The 17,796-nt window shown below is 44.7% G+C and overlaps 2 protein-coding genes across 4 annotated transcripts in view; one reads left to right on the plus strand and one right to left on the minus strand.

The window, feature by feature from the left end:
- The first annotated feature begins 4,737 nt into the window (after positions 1-4,737).
- LOC129168744 (uncharacterized) lies at positions 4,738-16,105 on the plus strand. Its single transcript, XM_054754357.1, has 5 exons — positions 4,738-4,829; positions 14,949-15,107; positions 15,197-15,298; positions 15,374-15,556; positions 15,630-16,105. The coding sequence occupies exons 2-5, from the start codon at positions 14,949-14,951 to the stop codon at positions 15,807-15,809; spliced, it is 624 nt and encodes a 207-aa protein (XP_054610332.1). The 5' UTR covers positions 4,738-4,829; the 3' UTR covers positions 15,810-16,105.
- LOC129168742 (unconventional myosin-Ic-like) overlaps positions 8,667-17,796 on the minus strand; it is a 54,355-nt gene continuing 45,225 nt past the window's right edge. For 2 of the 3 annotated variants that reach the window (XR_008566332.1, XR_008566331.1), the window contains 2 exons: positions 14,934-17,783; positions 8,667-8,982 (listed from right to left, as the gene is read on the minus strand). Coding sequence is in view for 1 of the 3 variants with exons in the window: in XM_054754355.1 (XP_054610330.1) it covers positions 17,757-17,783 (27 nt within the window). In the remaining 2 variants the exon portion in view is untranslated. Of the gene's footprint in view, positions 8,983-14,568; positions 17,784-17,796 lie in introns of those variants that run through there. The other variant, XM_054754355.1, reaches the window with a different exon arrangement.

Below are 17,796 nucleotides of genomic sequence, written 5' to 3' on the forward strand. Positions count from 1 at the left end.
CTCTCTCTTCAGTTGCCATTGTTCACCCGTGACGTAAGCGAACAAGATCAGTGCTAAATGCACAAACCAGCTTTAAGCCCTAAATATGCCTCACAGACTTCAAGGCGTTTTAATTTGTAATCCGTATCGTTGATCACCACTAATGAGTGGTCATGATAATCGATAGACCAAATGATTCCCAGTCACGTAGAAGCACAACAACTGCCCTTACATTGTCTTTTTCAGTTTATAATACAATAAAATAAATGGGACTGAATACTTCAAAACAAAGTTTTTAAAGAAAGTAAATTATTCTCTTCTTTTTCTTATCCTCTTAATGAGCAACCTGGATTAACATTAAAAAAAAACAAACTCCAAAGGAGTCGGTGCCTCACCGCATGTCACTGGTAAATTACTACCTGATGTAAACTGGGGATTTCGCACTGCACTGATGCAGAAGATTAACTTGATGAAATGATCAAATGTGTTACGGTGTGGCGTGTGTTTGTTTGGACCCCAGATGCAGAGGCGAGGAGAGGCGCAGGTTTTTGCCAGAGTCTTTAATGGACGAAACTTGAACAAAAAGCGATGGTGAAAAACGTACCATGAGAAACAAAGACACAATTTACCCTGGCTGAGGCAGGTAGCTGCTGGAGGCAAAAAGTAATCGGCGAGAACAAAGCTCGGGCGTTTGGTGTAGCAGCAGGTTCAATAATCCGACGCCTCACAGCTGGCAGCACAGGGCCTAAGTAGGTCGGTGTCAATTGGAGTCAGGTGCGTCCAGCAGCTCCGCCTCCCGCTGGGAGTGTGGGGTCTGAAGAGAGAGGGAAAACAAGGAGAAGGCAGGAACCAAGCGAGGACATGGAATGTAACAGTATCCCCCCCTACCAATGGGCGCCGCCTGGCGGCCTACCTGGCTTCTCCGGGAAACGGCTGTAAAAGTCTGCCAAGAGAGTGGGGTCTAAGATAAGGGCGCGAGCGATCCAGGAGCGGTCCTCGGGACCATACCCCTCCCAGTCTACCAGGTACTGAAAACCCCTGCCCCTTCTTCTCACGTCTAAAATGGCCTTGACCGTGAATGCTGGGTGACCATCGACAAGCCTGGGAGGAGGGGGAGGCACCTCGGGAGGGCTCAGGTCGCTGGAAGTGACCGGTTTGAGGAGGGAGACGTGGAACGCCGGGTGGATCCTGAGGGAGTCCGGGAGGCGAAGCACAACGGAGGAGGGATTGATGATACGTTCGATGGTGTATGGGCCAATGTACCTGGGCTGTAACTTCTTAGAATCCGTGTGGAGAGGAAGGTCTCGGGAGGACAGCCAGACCCTTTGTCCAGGTTTATAATCCGGAGCGACTGTGCGATGCCGGTTGGCCAGGCGTTGATTCCGTTCCGACGTTCGTGCCAACGCTGCCCTGGTGTTGCGCCATGCCTGGCGAGCACGCCGTAGGTGGGACGACACAGAGGGAACTGCAGAAACCGACTCCAACGAGGGGAAGGCCGGAGGCTGATATCCATAGGCCCCATGGAATGGGGAGAGGCCGGTGGCAGAACAAACCAGGGTGTTACGGGCGTACTCTATCCAGGGTAGGTGGAGGGCCCAGGAGGCGGGTTGTTGATGGCACACACATCGGATGGCGGCCTCCAAGTCCTGATTGGCCCGCTCCGTCTGGCCATTAGTCTGAGGATGGTAACCAGACGACAAGCTGGGCGACGCTCCTAGCGCCTTGCAGAAAGCCTTCCACACCGCAGATGAGAATTGTGGCCCCCGGTCCGAGACCACATCGAGGGGAATGCCATGGAGCCGGAACACATGGCGCACCAGCAGGTTAGCCGTCTCGAGGGCAGAGGGGAGTTTGGGAAGGGCGACGAAGTGGGCCAGTTTGGAGAATCGGTCCACCATCGTCAGGATGACTGTGTTGCCGCAGGACGGTGGGAGGCCTGTCACGAAGTCCAGAGCCACGTGAGACCATGGACGGGAGGGCATGGGCAGCGGGCGAAGGAGTCCCGCCGGAGCCTGATGAGACGGCTTGTTCCGGGCACAGATGGGGCAGGCTGCCACAAATGCTTTTGTGTCCGCGCGAAGGGAAGGCCACCAGAACCGCTGCGAGAGAAGGAACATGGTGCGGGACACTCCTGGGTGGCACGCCAACTTAGACTCATGTGCCCAGCGCAGTACCTCTGAGCGCAGTCCCGGGACTACAAACAGGCGCCCGGCAGGGCAGTTCTCAGGGCGGGGGTCGTCCTTGCAGGCCTCTTCAACCCGCCTCTCAACATCCCATTGCAGGGCCCCGAGGATGCGGGACTGGGGCAAAATAGATTCCTGGCGAGCCTCTTCGGAGGGAGGGGAGTGCAGTCTGGAAAGGGCGTCTGGTTTGCCGTTCTGGGAGCCTGGGCGGAACGTCAGTGTGAAATTGAACCTATTGAGGAAAAGGGCCCAGCGTGCCTGTCTGGGGTTCAGTCTTTGAGCGGATCGAAGGTAAGCAAGGTTTTTATGGTCCGTATGCACGATGAAGGGGACCTCTGAACCCTCCAGCCAGTGCCTCCACTCCTGCAGCGCCAGGACGACAGCCAATAGTTCCCTGTTGCCAATATCATAGTTCCGCTCAGCGGGGGTCAGGCGGCGTGAGAAGAAAGCGCAGGGGTGCAGCTTGTGGTCGGAGGTGGAGCGCTGGGAGAGAACTGCTCCCACACCGGTGTTGGAAGCATCCACCTCGACAAAGAATTGAGAGGCGGGGTCAGGGTGAATGAGCACGGGAGCAGAAGTAAACAGTGTCTTAAGCTTTTCAAAAGCAGAATTGGCGTCTGGGGTCCAGTGAAAAGGTACTTTAGTGGATGTGAGCTTAGTCAGAGGTTCTGCAACTCGACTGAAATTTCTAATAAACCGACGGTAGAAATTAGCGAAGCCCAGGAACCTCTGAAGGTGCTTCCTTGTTGTAGGAGCGGGCCACTCGACCACAGCCTGAATCTTGGCAGGGTCGGCTCGGAGCTGCCCCTTCTCCACAATGAACCCCAGGAAGGAAACAGAGGAAGCGTGAAAGGTGCATTTTTCGGCCTTGACAAACAGCCGGTTTATAAGAAGTCTCTGGAGGACTAGCCGGACCTGTTGGATGTGTTCCTCTAGGGTGGCGGAAAAAATTAAAATGTCGTCTAAATAAACGAAAACAAAGCGGCCGAGCATATCGCGAAGGATGTCGTTGATAAGATTTTGGAATACAGCTGGGGCATTAGTGAGGCCGAAAGGCATGACGAGGTATTCGAAGTGACCGAGAGGGGTATTAAAAGCGGTTTTCCATTCGTCCCCCTCCCGGATCCGAACTAGATGGTAGGCGTTCTGCAGGTCGAGTTTGGTAAAAAATTTTGCACAGTGGAGGGAGTCAAAGGCAGAGTCTAGTAAAGGGAGAGGATATTTGTTTTTAACTGTGATGTCATTAAGCGCGCGGTAGTCAATGCACGGGCGGAGGGAGTTGTCTTTCTTTTCCACAAAAAAAAACCCTGCTGCTAAAGGTGAGGAGGATGGGCGTATGAGGCCAGAGGCGAGCGAGGTCGAAATGTACTCTTCCAGAGCCACCCTCTCTGGTCGGGAAATATTATAAAGGCGTGACGCCGGCAGTGCTGCGCCAGGCAGCAGGTCAATGGGGCAGTCATACGGGCGATGGGGGGGGAGTGAGCGAGCGCGATCTTTGCTAAACACCTCCCGGAGGTCGTGATAGGCAGTAGGAATTACGGATAGGTCGATAGCTTCGGGGGTGGAGGAATGGGTGGCGGCGAGGCGCGGGCGAGCAGCCTTAAGACAATGAATATGGCAAAATGCGCTCCAGTTGAGGATAGCGGGTTTAGCCCAATCGATGTGAGGGTTATGCTTGAGAAGCCAGGTTAGACCTAACACGACAGGGGCTGAGCGAGATGGAATAACAAAGAACCTAGCGGATTCGAGGTGATTGCCGGATAAGCGTAGCGAGAGAAAATCAGTCTGACGGGTGACGTCAGCCAGAGGACGCCCATCGAGAGAGCGAACTACTTTAGTAGTGTGCAACGGAGTTACAGGAATAGAAAGGCGTTTAATCAAGGCTTCATCAATGAAGCAGTCGTCCGCCCCAGAGTCAATAAACGCCATGATGTCTATGTCCTTGTCGGACCAGGAGAGCGTACCTGGGAGTTGTAGGCGGCTGGCCGACAGCGTCGATGTGGCGAGTCTGGGAGCAGGGGCCGGCGCCGAGGAGTTCCTACGCGGCGGGCTGGCTGCTGGAGAGCGATGGCGGTCCGGGCGAACCGGACAGCGGGCGATGGGGTGATCGGCTTGGCCGCAGTAGATGCAGAGGTGCAGCTGGTGGCGTCGACTCCTCTCTGCCGGCGTGAGGCGGCTGCCTCCAAGTTGCATGGGCTCGTCGCCCGGGAGAGCACCGTGTGACTTGGTGTAGGAGTGGCGCACCCCGTCATCGTTTGTGGCGTGAGGAAATGTTGAGGGCGCCCGTCGATGGCCTTTATCCTCCTCTCGGGCGGCGAGGCGCTTATCCATCCGGACAGCCAGGGAAATGAGGTCGTCCAGGTCCGAAGGGGATTCTACAGAGATCATGTGATCCTTGATGGCGTCTGATAGTCCGGAAAAAAATGCATCCAGAAGTGCCGCGGGGTTCCAGTCACTTTGGGCTGCAAGCGCACGGAACTCTATGGCGTAGTCCGATACGCTGCGCCGTCCTTGGCGGAGACGAAGGAGTGCACGTGAAGCCTCGCAGCCTGGCGGCGTCCTTTGAAAGATTTGTTCCAGAGTTCGGGAGAAGACTGCATAGGAGGAGCAGACGGGGGATTGGCGCCCCCATTCGGCAGTGGCCCAGGCCGCCGCTCGTCCAGACAGGTGAGAGGTGACAAACGCCACCCGGGCCCTTTCAGAGCGGAAGGCCCCTGCTTGTAACTCGAAATGGAGTTCACACTGAGTTAAAAAAGAGCGTACGTCACCGGTGTCCCCAGAAAAGCGCTCAGGCCTTGAGAGCAAGGAGCAAATGGAGGGCGAGCCGGCGTCAGGGGCCGCGGGAAGGTCGGGGAGCGAAGGGGTCGCGTCGGTTGCAGGAAGGGGTGTGGAGGCGGCGCTGAGCTGAACGGCCGACAGGAGGGCGCTGATCTGGGTCTCGAGGGTTTTCAACCGAGAGTCCTGTCGCTCGGCCATGTTGGTCACACAGGCGCCCAGTGCACCAACCTGCTCTTCCTGCTGACCCATGCGATGCGCAAGGTTGTGGAGTGCTCGCTTGAGGGGGTCGGACTCCGCGGGGTCCATAATCCTTTGGTCGGATTATTCTGTTACGGTGTGGCGTGTGTTTGTTTGGACCCCAGATGCAGAGGCGAGGAGAGGCGCAGGTTTTTGCCAGAGTCTTTAATGGACGAAACTTGAACAAAAAGCGATGGTGAAAAACGTACCATGAGAAACAAAGACACAATTTACCCTGGCTGAGGCAGGTAGCTGCTGGAGGCAAAAAGTAATCGGCGAGAACAAAGCTCGGGCGTTTGGTGTAGCAGCAGGTTCAATAATCCGACGCCTCACAGCTGGCAGCACAGGGCCTAAGTAGGTCGGTGTCAATTGGAGTCAGGTGCGTCCAGCAGCTCCGCCTCCCGCTGGGAGTGTGGGGTCTGAAGAGAGAGGGAAAACAAGGAGAAGGCAGGAACCAAGCGAGGACATGGAATGTAACACAAATGAACCTTTTTCTATTTGTGATGGTTAGAAAAAGAAGAAGCCATTTCCTCCCCACCAACCGAACACGTCCAGTCAGGAATGTGTTGTTTTCCAAAGTTGGTGCAGCTGTCGTTTCTTATTCTGCTCAACTTTGTGTCCCCGTTTCACCTCCATCCAGCCAACACGTGATACAACGGTTAAATTAATGTTTTTCTTTTTGTGCTGGTAAGATAAGGAAGAGCCATTTCCTCCCCACCAACCGACCAAGTCAAGTCAGCAATGCGTTGTTCTCCAAAGTTGGTGCAGCTGTCTTTTGTTGTTCTGCTCAACTTTGTGTCCTGTTTCACCTCTACCCTGCCAACACGTCCGTGCATTTTTAACGTCAACAACACATTTACTCAAGTGTCCGGCATCGTAATGCATGCATATGCACATAGTGCATTATTGCAATACAATTTCAATAACATAATAATTAATAATAATAATTGTGTTGTTTGGCTGACTTTACTTTTTTTTTATTTATTTATGTATTTTTTATTAAAGTGATGGCCAGTATATATATTTATATATATTTTTTCCCCCGTTCTGTCCAGCCTTTAGGGTAGATAGTATTGTTGATCTAAATGCCCTCTCGTGCTCAACAGATTAACTCTGCCAGGGAGATGTGTGACACACTTCCCCCGTTATACAGAATTTATTTGACTTTGATGTTTTGTTGTTATGCAAATTGGGAGCGGCCGGACCGGAGCAGGAGGGGATAGAGAACAAGAGAAAAAAAAGCCGAGGGGGGAGGGGGACAAAAAAGACAGAGACAAGGACAACAGCAGCAACAACAATTCTGACAACAAAACAGAAACAAACAGGGCTACATCAGCAAATGTCTGTGATGACTATAAAGACCCTGACGGAAAGGACAAAATAATATCAACAACCACAATGACAATACTGCATTGAAACAGTCACACATAATAGCAGTCATGAAATGATGAACTATGATAGTGATCACAATGACAATAACTGTAATGCACATCATTGTAAAAACTAGAATCATATTGTCGCTGTAATAAAACCAACAACATAATAACACCCTGGTTAACCCAGTGAGTAATGTGGGGAAGTACATACAGTATGTACTGTGAGTGTGCATATGTACGTGCGTACAGGTATCTCTGTACGTGTGCAAGTCTTCATATATATGAAGGTGCGTGAGTGGGTGAGCGTGTAATTGTCACTTAGAATACATGAAAGGAGAGGGGTCGCCCGCCACCACCCGGCAAGCCCCGCCCCACATAGCCAGGCCGAGCCCCCGCTGCCAGAAAGCCACCGGGCCCACAGGGGCAGGCAGCACAAAAATCAGCCCCCCAAGAGCCAGCCAACCAGAAGCAGGACGCCGGTGGGCTGGAGGACAGCCAACCCCCGAGACCGGCGAGAGATCACACCCCACAAAGGCAGACGGTCACCGGGGGCCACACACCAGCAGGCCCAAAGACGCCCCACAAATCTTGTTCACAAATCTGTCTAAATCTGTGATAGCGAGCACACAGGTGTTGTCCAAAATTAAGCATTTTCAAGCGTAACAATTGCTAAATTTACAAAAATACAACTATAAGGCATTCAGAAGATGCATTCAAAGACAATGGCGTAGTATTCTACACTGGTCACTGGGTGTCAGTAATATTACGTAATGTTTGGAGTTTACAGATTATGGAGTTACAGTTAAAATATGATTATCAATATGATTATCAAACAAAATTTATGAATTATTGAAATTATTTTGGTCATGATCATATTATTTTCCCACCGTGAGCTCAACGTCAAATTCATCACACCAAGTGTTGCTAAACAATGATGTAGGGGAATGGGAAGGAAATGCATAGCAAAACCAATAGTGAGACCGAAAATAGACTGTGGGCTACCCTGAATCCTCAAAAGGGAACTTTGCTCTAAAGAGACCATTGGGGCGGGGATTATGAAAATGAGGGAAGCCCTTCTCTTGATGACCCAACCGATACTTTCAGCCCGAGAGGATATCATCTGGTGCAATGATACAGCACTCAGGCTCAATCAGTATTCTTTTTTGGCATGATATGCATGTAAATTGACTAGTTTTTACATTTATAAACTAGATAAAAGGAGAGTAATATTTTCTTGAATCAAGTTTAATCATTTTACACAATTACTCAGATTTTATGACTAGATTGAATTGAATAAATCTTGGTACACTCTATGAAATTTGCTGTGCAGCCTTCACATTGGTCCGAAATCAGCAAATCTTTACATTTATTTTGTGTTTGTGCGTCCATTCTTACATTTATAAAGTTAGGTAAGCAGTTTTTGCTCTTAATTTAAGGCAAATTCATATTCATCTGTTGCTGAAGAATAGTCCAAATTAAGTTTTTAGCTGGTTACATATTCATAAGAATTGGCTAGCTATATTTTCTTAATATAGGATTATTTTTCTCGAATAAAACTTGCAGTGTTGCTCCGAAATCAGCCAATCTTTAGATATATTTCCTGTGTGTGAGTCCATTCTTAAATTTCTAAAGTTAGGAAAGCAGTTTTTGCTCCTAATTTAAGGCAAATTCATATTAATCTGTTGCTGAAGAATAGTCAAAATTAAGTTTTAAGCTGTTTTTATTGGAAAAAAGGACTATTTTCTGGCAAAAAATATCTTCATAAGAATTGGCTAGCTATACTTTCTCAATATAAGATTATTTTTCTCAAGTGAAAATTGCTATTGCTAAGATATTTTTTAAATGAACAACACAATCACGAACACCACATTTCTGTTTTAACTTAAGTTGTTTCTTAAATGTTAACACATATGCATTTAGAATTGTTTGATGCATGTAAATCTATAATTGTAAAACTACAAAAACGTGTTTTGTGTTCATATTTTTGGGTCAATCTTGCTGACATCATAAACAGGTGACGCAGCTGACTGCCGGTTCCTGTTTCCATGTAGCGGCAAGCTAATAGGACGCTAACAAAGACGTTTTGTCATTAAAAATGCATTAAGAACACAGTTGGACTCACTCAGTGTATTATAGTAGCAACACGACAACACGCTGACCAGAAAATGTGCGCTAACCGAGGCAAAATTATAGCATAAATGTTTAATTTTAACCAAAAAACACGCTAACCTGGGCGGCCACTAACTGAGGTTCCACTAAATATGGTAATGGCTTAATTCATCTTGAACATGCACACAGTTCCGCATGTCCAAAAAGGAGTAGGAAGAAGCGAGGCTTATTTAATCCTACCCCTCAGTAGTTTCACGTCAGCTGCAGTATATTTGTTCACCTCCTGTATTCCAAATGTACTTCTTGCCTTTTGTAAATACCTAGGAAAGAGATAAGGCAATATAACAATATTGCGCAATCATAGAACTATACCTTTACAGTGATACATTCTTCTATTGATGAAAACATGGTTATTTTATTTGACAATAATTGCCTTGAGAGGAGAAAGAATAACATGGTTATGGTGCGATAAGGCTGAAGACAGGGTGAACTCTGAAGCCTGTGAACGCTTAATGCACCGCAGATAACCTTTCTTTCAAGGCAAAGTACAAAGCAAATGCTCAGACTTCCCTCCTAGCAACGCATATGCCAAAGTGAAACTGGCATGCCACAAAGAGGTGGCTTGAAACCAAGGCAGGAGAAATTTCCAAGGGTTTTATGCAAATTTTCTGATGTTTTGAAACGGTTTAGTGAAAGATCTTGTTTTTGTTTCTGATGTGTGGGCTGTCTTTCACAATCCAATCCAATATAAATTGGACACAGCACAACTGCATGGGTCTCATTTTGACGCTGTTGTGTATAAATAAGCTTGTTATCAGCAGTTGATCACGGAACATCCCCCTCTTGTCATTCCCGCAAATGTAGGGTGACTTCCCATCACGAATAAACGCCACCAGTCCCAAGTTAGGAATTCACCTCCAAGTAGCAACAAACTCTTCACCCAGAGACAATGAATACATTTCAGTTGGTGTACACTGGAAATTTTTTACAATCACATCATTCAACCTCGGTAATAATTTATAAGTATGTGATAATACAAATAAAATGTACTGCATACATGCACCGCTGTTAAAAAAGCCCGCATTTTTTACATTCTTATGTTAATGCTTCACTGATAATGTTTCCTCGTCAAGCACTGAGACTTCGCACTTTGCTCGGCGGTGCTCGAATGCACCACGGTTGCTCCGAGACGCAAAAGTGAAACTTATACAGTCGTCCCTCCCCACATCGTGCATCAAATTTCGCGGATTCACTCTATCACGGTTTTCCAAAATGTAATAATGAATAAATCTTCGCTGTTTTGTGGTTGAATACAGGAAACCTTTTTACAACCTTCTAAATACGGGTGGTTTTAACATTATTAGAGCGCTCTAGACATGAAATAACACCCCTATAGTCACCTTTACACTCCTATTAGTCAATATAGTATACATAATAAGAGTAAATAAGCCGTTTAGGATATAAATAAGACTCATGCTCATGTGTGTTGCTATAAATGTGTTCCCGAGAGGAGCGGAAGGCGGACAGAACAGGAAGTGACATTGGGGGTTCAGAGTTAAGTTTCAGCTTGGCGTGGGTTACAGCAGCAACAGAAACCCATGTTTTTTAAAATTTATTTATTAGGGATTATTGTGCCTGTTGTAAGATAATTTAAATCAGCATTAAAAGCCTGTTGTTCCGCCGATCATGTCTGGCATTTGTGTGTCTCACATTACATTACTGACACCTAGTGACCACTGTCGAATACTACATATCATTCACGGCGTCTTTGAATGCCATTTTTATTTATTTATAAAATACGTAAAAATTTGCTTCAATATGGATATTGTTTTATTATGGATTATTGGTTTATTTATTGATTTATTAAATAATATATTTTTGAAAAAGCATGATAGAGTAAAGCCACAAAATTCGAACTGTGAAGTGGCGAGGGACGACTGCACCGCTAATGCAGGATCTCATTAGACTATGCATTCATGAACAATGCATTGATTTGAATAATAAACAGCAGTTTTTTCATAAAGAAACGCAGAGATGCCAACATATTTACATTCAAAGCATTTTTTTAAAATTTAAAAATCAATACAAGGTATAGTGAAGGAGCAAATTACGTCAACAAAAAAACCCTGTTGAGATAACCTCTAGGAGTTGTGTGTATTAACACACAGATTAAACAGGAAAAGCTTGAACTTAATTATACTTAGCGGTAACTTATTTATATACTTATACACTATTGTTTTTTAAAAATGTTATTCAATGTAATTCAACATTAAGATACTAAACAGATTTGTTGACAAATATAATATTGTTCTCCATACTGTCAGTATGTCACTCTTACACCACATCATTCATAAAAAAAAAAAAAAACTAACTTTTTTCCCCTTTTGAGATTCGGCGAAACCATCTTCTAGTAATTAGTCATCAGTATCATGAGACTTCTGGAATATTCCCTCAAGGTGCACGGGCAAGTTTGATGGCTGATCAAATGAAAAAACATACATGCTGTGTATTTAAATCTATTTCCATGACAACAAATTCCCTTTTTGCTTGGTCTAGCTTAATAATTATGTTTAAAAAAAAAAAAGTATTTAAAATGATTAGAGTCTTGTTACAGGCAGTCTGTATGGATTCATCTCAGCAAGAAAAAAAGGTTCCAAGATTAAACGTGAACAAAGTAAGTTTGTCTTGATGAGGAACACGAGCATGAAATCTTTTAGCACTGGAATATGACACATATCAAATCTTTAAAGCAGCAACTGTTACAGACGTGGCCGACACAATCTACATAACAACATTCATACGTGAATTTGTGTGCGAGTCAGCACGCAATGGACGCAGGACTCAATGAATGGACATGGATGAAGGGACAGCCGACATGGGACAAGCAACGTGTGACGAAGATGACTTGCAAACAGCACTTACATGCTTTCCCTGAACAGGATGTCAGCCTGACTAACAGCCCACTATTTGCGGCATGGGTCAACATACATGTGCAAGGCTTTACTCCGATTTCAGTCTGCAGAGAGCATTCTGTGTGTCCAGCTTCCCTGGTACGGAGAAATCTATGACATCAGTCAATTAAGAGCACTTTGAAGTTTCTGATTGAGCAACTTCCCCTTTTTTTGCATGCTTCATGTTAGTCACAACAAGATGCCGTAACAGAATATGCGGGAGAAAGAAGAGAGAAAAAAAAACTCCCGATCTGTCAGGAACCGAAAACATGACGAGTGATATAAATTGAACGCGCAGCCTCGCACTAACATGACGCTCCCAGGCGCTCAGAGTACTTTTTCCACTGCTCCTCCGAGGTATGTTCATATTTTACACTGTATGCGGACACGTAGGATAATAATCAGGGCAAATGTAAGCGTGCCGTGGAATATACCATAGATATGATTATTTTGGGATGTTTTCGTGTTTTCTTGTGGGGCAGAGAGTTGTGACACGTGCAATTCAGCAGGCTGATGTTGGCTTTTGATTGTCTTGATTGATGAAAGGCTGTAATCATTTTTATTTCATGGACAATAGCTTTTAACCACTGTACATTTCCAACAGTTAGGTACAGCATGTTGACTTAAGACAAGGAGGAAAGCACTTCATAGTTTCTAAGGGTCAAATTACAGTGTATTTAAGGGGGTTACCGTCTGAGTCCACCCGCTAAGGGTGTAAACCAAGTAATGCAAGTAATTGAGACGCATATAAAAATGGCTACTTTTGACACATGGCTCGCTGCTCCCCTTCCAAACCCTCCTGGTAGAGTTCTCCTCTGTATTTTTAGATTAGATTCAGCTCCAGAACCCTCCCCGTCTCTCTTCAATTGCCATAGTTTGCTTGCAATGATACTAACAAGCTAAATGAATAGCCTGCATCTCAGCTTTGTATTATTATAGGTGACAAAGTGTGTTTTTCACCACTGTTCGTTTTTTTCATTTTTGCTGTTGCTGTTTTTCAATTTTGCGAATATTTCAACTGTCTTCTTGTATTTTTTTTCATAGCCCTGTGAGTTTATTACATAATATTTTTAATTGATTTTAACTGCTTAACTTTTGTTACCAATATTGCGGAAATGATTGTGGAATTTTTATTTTTTTTCCTCATAATATTACAAAGTTGTGCTATAAAATTTTCAATATTAATTTTTTAAATATAATTATTATGACTTTATTCTTATATTTCTACTTTATTCTCATGAAACTACTGCTCTTTTTTTCATTTTTCTTGTTAGTTTTGTTGTTTCATTGTATTTTTTAAATGTGCAAAGGACAGATTTAAAAATCAGCCACTGTCCCCAAATGGCCCCGGGGCCACACCTGGGACACCCCTGGTCTAGCCATTAGTCATCATAGTCATAGTCATCCCGGCTAAAGTGTTTCTTTAAGACGCGTCTACATAATCCACACTGCTTATTTGTTTTAATTCCAGTAAGCGGCTATGCTCGTACATTAAATTGTGTTCACCTCACTGCTGCAAGTTTTTAGGCGGGATTATAACAAAGCTAACAAAGATTCTATCAAAGGTAAAAGATATTTATAGATTATTACTAACCTAGGGTGAAAGAGATGTCTTTCTGCTGAAAAAAATGTAAATAATAAAAATAAAACTTGAAAATTCGCAAATTTGCAGGGTTGCAAATGCTAATGCTGTCTACTGCTTTTTGGAGAAATACCAGTTATCATTTGTGGGCATAAAGAGGTGGAAGGCGCTGAGGTGACTCTATCTTAACCTTGATACTGGAGAGGTCGTGCGGTGGGTCTGTGTGAGTGTGCGAGTGTGTGCTGTGTGAAGTGTGTACATTGGACACTACCAGAAATTCTCATTGGCAATTTCCCTTGGTCTCTATGCATATACAGTAACTACTAACAAATGATGCAAACTGTGCACATAGTGCAACACAATGTATGATACTTTCTCGACCCCTATGGGGAAATTCTCCTTTACATTGTGAAAGCGATGTCATAGTGACACCTGAGTAGCTGCAGTTGAAGCACCTTGCTCAAGACTAGCACCTCTCGTACTTTCTACGTCACTTTATAGAATCAGTGACTCAAACCAAGGTTCCATCGTATAACATTGAGCCACTGGCTGCGACTGTGACTCAATGACTGAGACATCATACCGGGCAGTGCTCCACAGAGCAACAAGCTCAGTATGTCCGTGGTGTGGAATTATTCCCAAATTTGGCCTCTGGATTGTAAATATGTAATTTGCAGTTATTGCAATGAATTTTGCTCTCTGTTGCTCTCTGTTGGGCATCTCTGAGTTTGCATGCTCTCCCCGTGCGTGCGGGTACTCCGGTTTCCTCCCACATTCCAAAAACATGCATGTTAGGGTTAATTCGCAACTCTAAATTGTGAATTATAAATGTGAGCGTGAATGGTTGTTTGTCTATACGTGCCCTGCCATTGGCTGGCGACCAGTCCAGGGTGTACCCCGCCTCTCCCCTCAAGTCAGCTGCGATAAGCGACATGGAAAACGGATGGATAGAGGTTTCCAGCGACCGTAAAGACATCGCGCCAAACAGGAAAGAGAAAACCAAAATAAGAACATAAAACAGGAAAACCAAAACCTGCAACCTGTCATGTGGAACATGACATAACGCACTGGTTATGCAAGGGGGGAATTGGGTGACTTCCTTCAATACTTCTGATCTAATACTGTATCACACTTCAGGAAGTATTACTTTTCCTCTAACTTGTATTGCATATTGTAGTATTTATCTTATTTTGCACACAGTGTTTATTTACGAAATGCATCCCGTAGAAGAAGCATAATGTGTTCATTACACAACATTAGCTCAAGGGAAGAGCTGCTGCCTATATCGGCATTGGTGGATATCGGTATATAATACACAGGCCCGTAACCGGGGGAGGTTCGGGGGGTTCGAACAAACCCCCCCGCAGGCCACAAAAGGTCCGCTTGGTTTAAAAAAAAAATAAAAAATCAAGTCTCAGGCACATTCACCAGGCACATTCACACTTGCAAGCTTGATGATGTCATTTTGATGATGTCGAAAATATGCATCAGAAAGGTCCAAAAGGTCCGTTCACTGTGATTTTTGCACCCCCCCAAAAAATATCTGGTTACGGGCCTGATACATTAAGAAAGCCAATATTGAGCATCTGTAGCTTTTTTTTTTGTTCAGTTCTTGATCCTGCAACCTTCTGGTTCAAAGCCAAGCCCTTTAAGACCGAACTGCTAAGGACATCAAACTAATAATCTGTACATGCAAAAACTGGGTTGGCGAGAAGTAGTCTCATTGCTGAGTTTATACCTGTTTTATTTGCAGATGACTCTTTGGTGCTGTGCTCTCGTCATTCTTTGTTGCATCCTGAAGTGTGCCGAGCCCTCAGCTCCACCTCCTGGCATCCTCAAGGCTAAATACAATGACTCCTTCCTCCTCGTGAGGTCCACCCGCAGCCGTGTCCAGCAGCTGCTGAATAAATATGTAAGTGGTGAGCAACTCCAAAAGATGGCCACCTTGTGCCTGCATGCGCAGCTTCACTGTGGACTCAAATGTTCTGATTTTCTCACCAGAAGGAGCACCAGTTAGGAAACAAGCACTTTGAGCACAGAGGTGGTCATTTAAAGGACCTACCAGTGCTTTCTACAGACTTCTACAGCTGGCTCCAGCTTCCCGTCAGTGACTGTTTATTTATTTATCTAAAAGTTACCTTTATTCGACTTCTTGGTTACACTTTGTTGTGCGTCCAGGATTGGGAACGACTACATGCCGCTCTGTCAGACTTGCAAAGCTACAAGAATATGCTGGAGTGGAAGAGGAAAGGTCTGGAGAAGGAGGAAAAAGATAAGAGGCATGTGCACAGCACTTTATCTCAGAGCATCACCCACATTGAGCTGGACGTGAGGGACCTGATGAGCCAAGTCAGCAGTCAGGTATGCTCACACGCATTTTTATCCTCGTTAACACCGTGCACATGAAATGTTGACATTTCGCTTCAATGTCTAGATGAGCCACATAAAGGGCAGGAAACTAACTTTCCCCACCGCTCGGACACCTTCCAGCCAAGCCAATAACTCTAAAACGGTGTGGGAGAGCCGAGTGGAAGGTTACATCATTCTGCGGGATCTGGACCTTTACCTCACCAGGCTGGCCCGTGACTTCCTCCTTCTGGCTTCTAAAACATAGAAACTCTGGGCAAAAAAAAGAGCTTTCGGTGTTGTGTTGTGAAGTGAAAGGGCTTTTCTGGGTATTTCCCACTGTTTCTGCCTTGCCTCTGACTGTAAATTAGTGCTAAAATCCCACAACACAACAACAAAAGTCAACATCCTGTTTTGTCAGCCAAGCTCTTAATCTACTGGACTTTCCAAAGAATAAGATATTTGCTATTTATTTGACTTATTTATTTCCATGTTGTTTTATTTCTCTTACAGAGAGATACAGTGTTTTACATATTTAATATTTTATAGAGTAAGGATATGTTTGTATAAGGCTGTCAATAAAAAGTAGAAACATGTGAGGACTTCATGTAATTCTTCCACGCAATGAATGATGTCATGCATATTTCCTCAAATAGTGGCCTCAATTAATTGCGCACTTCAACAAATATGCCGAGGTTCCAATAGCTGCAGTCGTGGTAGACTTGTTCACCGCAGCCCGCACCACACGTGGCACATGTAAGGCTCGGTGTTCCAGAGTAACAGTAATCCATACCTGTCAACATTTACATGGTGAAATAAAAGAAAAATGAGGCAAAATAAGGAAAAATGCTGATCTTCCACATGAATTTGCATCAGCACCCCCACCTCCAACCCGGCATGATTCTTTTATTTACTCACAGTATATGAAGGCCTGACTTTGCCAGCTACAGGATGTATTATGATGTTGTACCTGGAGAGCATTTTTTCCATGACAGTTAAAATGAAAGTTAAAATAAAAAAATGAAAAATAAAATAAAAATAAAAAAAGAAATTTTTAAATATGGGAAAAATACGGGAAACTATTAAGGCCATGTCCACACGACTACGGATACGGTCGTCCCTCGTTTATCGCGGCTAACTGGTTCCAGACCCAAGCGTGATATGTGGATAAGTGGGCAGGCTACCGAACTAACTAGTTAGCCTCCAATTTATTTGTCAAAGTTTGACAAAGTAAGAAGCCAAAAATGTACCACTTCCACACGGAATGGGAGGAGAACTTCTCACTCTATCATGTCAGACATGCCATGGCTGACTCCATGCATTGTTAAGGTGATGTAATTGAAGGTAATGTCTCATCAATGTGACATTGCTGACTACGAGTGACCAGAATACAACATATGACTTGTATTTCAATATTTGTTGACGAATAATGGGGCATATTCAGCCACGAAACAGCAATCATTTAAATAATTTCGTCCTTAATTCGATTTTTTACAACTCCGGCTTCAGCGTTTGTGTGTGGACGTTTAAAACGGACCGTTTTGGTTTGCGTCATGAGCAATGTGTGACATTATCTCATATTTACTGTATACAGTATATCAGCTTTGGAAGCTTTTACAGGCTGATGATTGGCTGATAAATGTGCTTTTATGTGGCCACAGATTGTTTCAAAACTCCACTCATGTGGGTGAACGTTTTTGAACACCACAGTAGGGGAAATGTATGTTTTTGAAAATATCTGTGTTCATGTGGTCATGGCCTAAAACAGGGGCAAAAGGGGAAAATACGGTAGTTTGTCGGTGACTGACAGGTATGTACTGACTATTGTGATGTTTGCTAGTGAGAAGAGAAGGCCTTTGTTGGACAGCGAATGAAGAAAGTTAGAGAATGACCTTTACACTAGATTTTTTCCATGCAGGGCAAACACAACTGAGGAGTGTCCTTTAAATTATGATGACATCATGCAATACAGATATAATTTTTTTCAATGATATTATATTAATATTTTTATATTAACATATTATATAGGCCTCCCCCATTTTCAAGTGCCTTACGCCAAATAGACGTGTGGTAATCCCCTGATCACTATATGAGGAAATATGTTATGATTGTATGCGGGATTTGGAATATATACGGTGCGTTTGTGGTGGCAAGGAGGCTTAACTCTCCAGTAAGCGAAAAGTGTTAGTAAGCATTTGCTTGGTTTTGTGGTTCTTCATGTGGTGTTGATCCGAGGAGCAGTCTATGGGACAAAA

The sequence above is a fragment of the Dunckerocampus dactyliophorus genome, chromosome 16 (genome assembly GCF_027744805.1).
Source record: "Dunckerocampus dactyliophorus isolate RoL2022-P2 chromosome 16, RoL_Ddac_1.1, whole genome shotgun sequence".
In the NCBI taxonomy this organism is placed as follows: Eukaryota; Metazoa; Chordata; class Actinopteri; order Syngnathiformes; family Syngnathidae; genus Dunckerocampus; species Dunckerocampus dactyliophorus.

What these genes read in the sequence shown, in the direction of transcription:
- LOC129168744 (XM_054754357.1), top strand. Translation starts at nt 14,949, where the DNA reads ATGACTCTTTGGTGCTGTGCTCTCGTCATTCTTTGTTGCATCCTGAAG. An exon ending in AGCAGCTGCTGAATAAATAT is followed by an intron (nt 15,108 to 15,196) that starts GTAAGTGGTGAG and finishes TTTTCTCACCAG; the next exon opens with AAGGAGCACCAGTTAGGAAA. An exon ending in ACAGCTGGCTCCAGCTTCCC is followed by an intron (nt 15,299 to 15,373) that starts GTCAGTGACTGT and finishes TTGTGCGTCCAG; the next exon opens with GATTGGGAACGACTACATGC.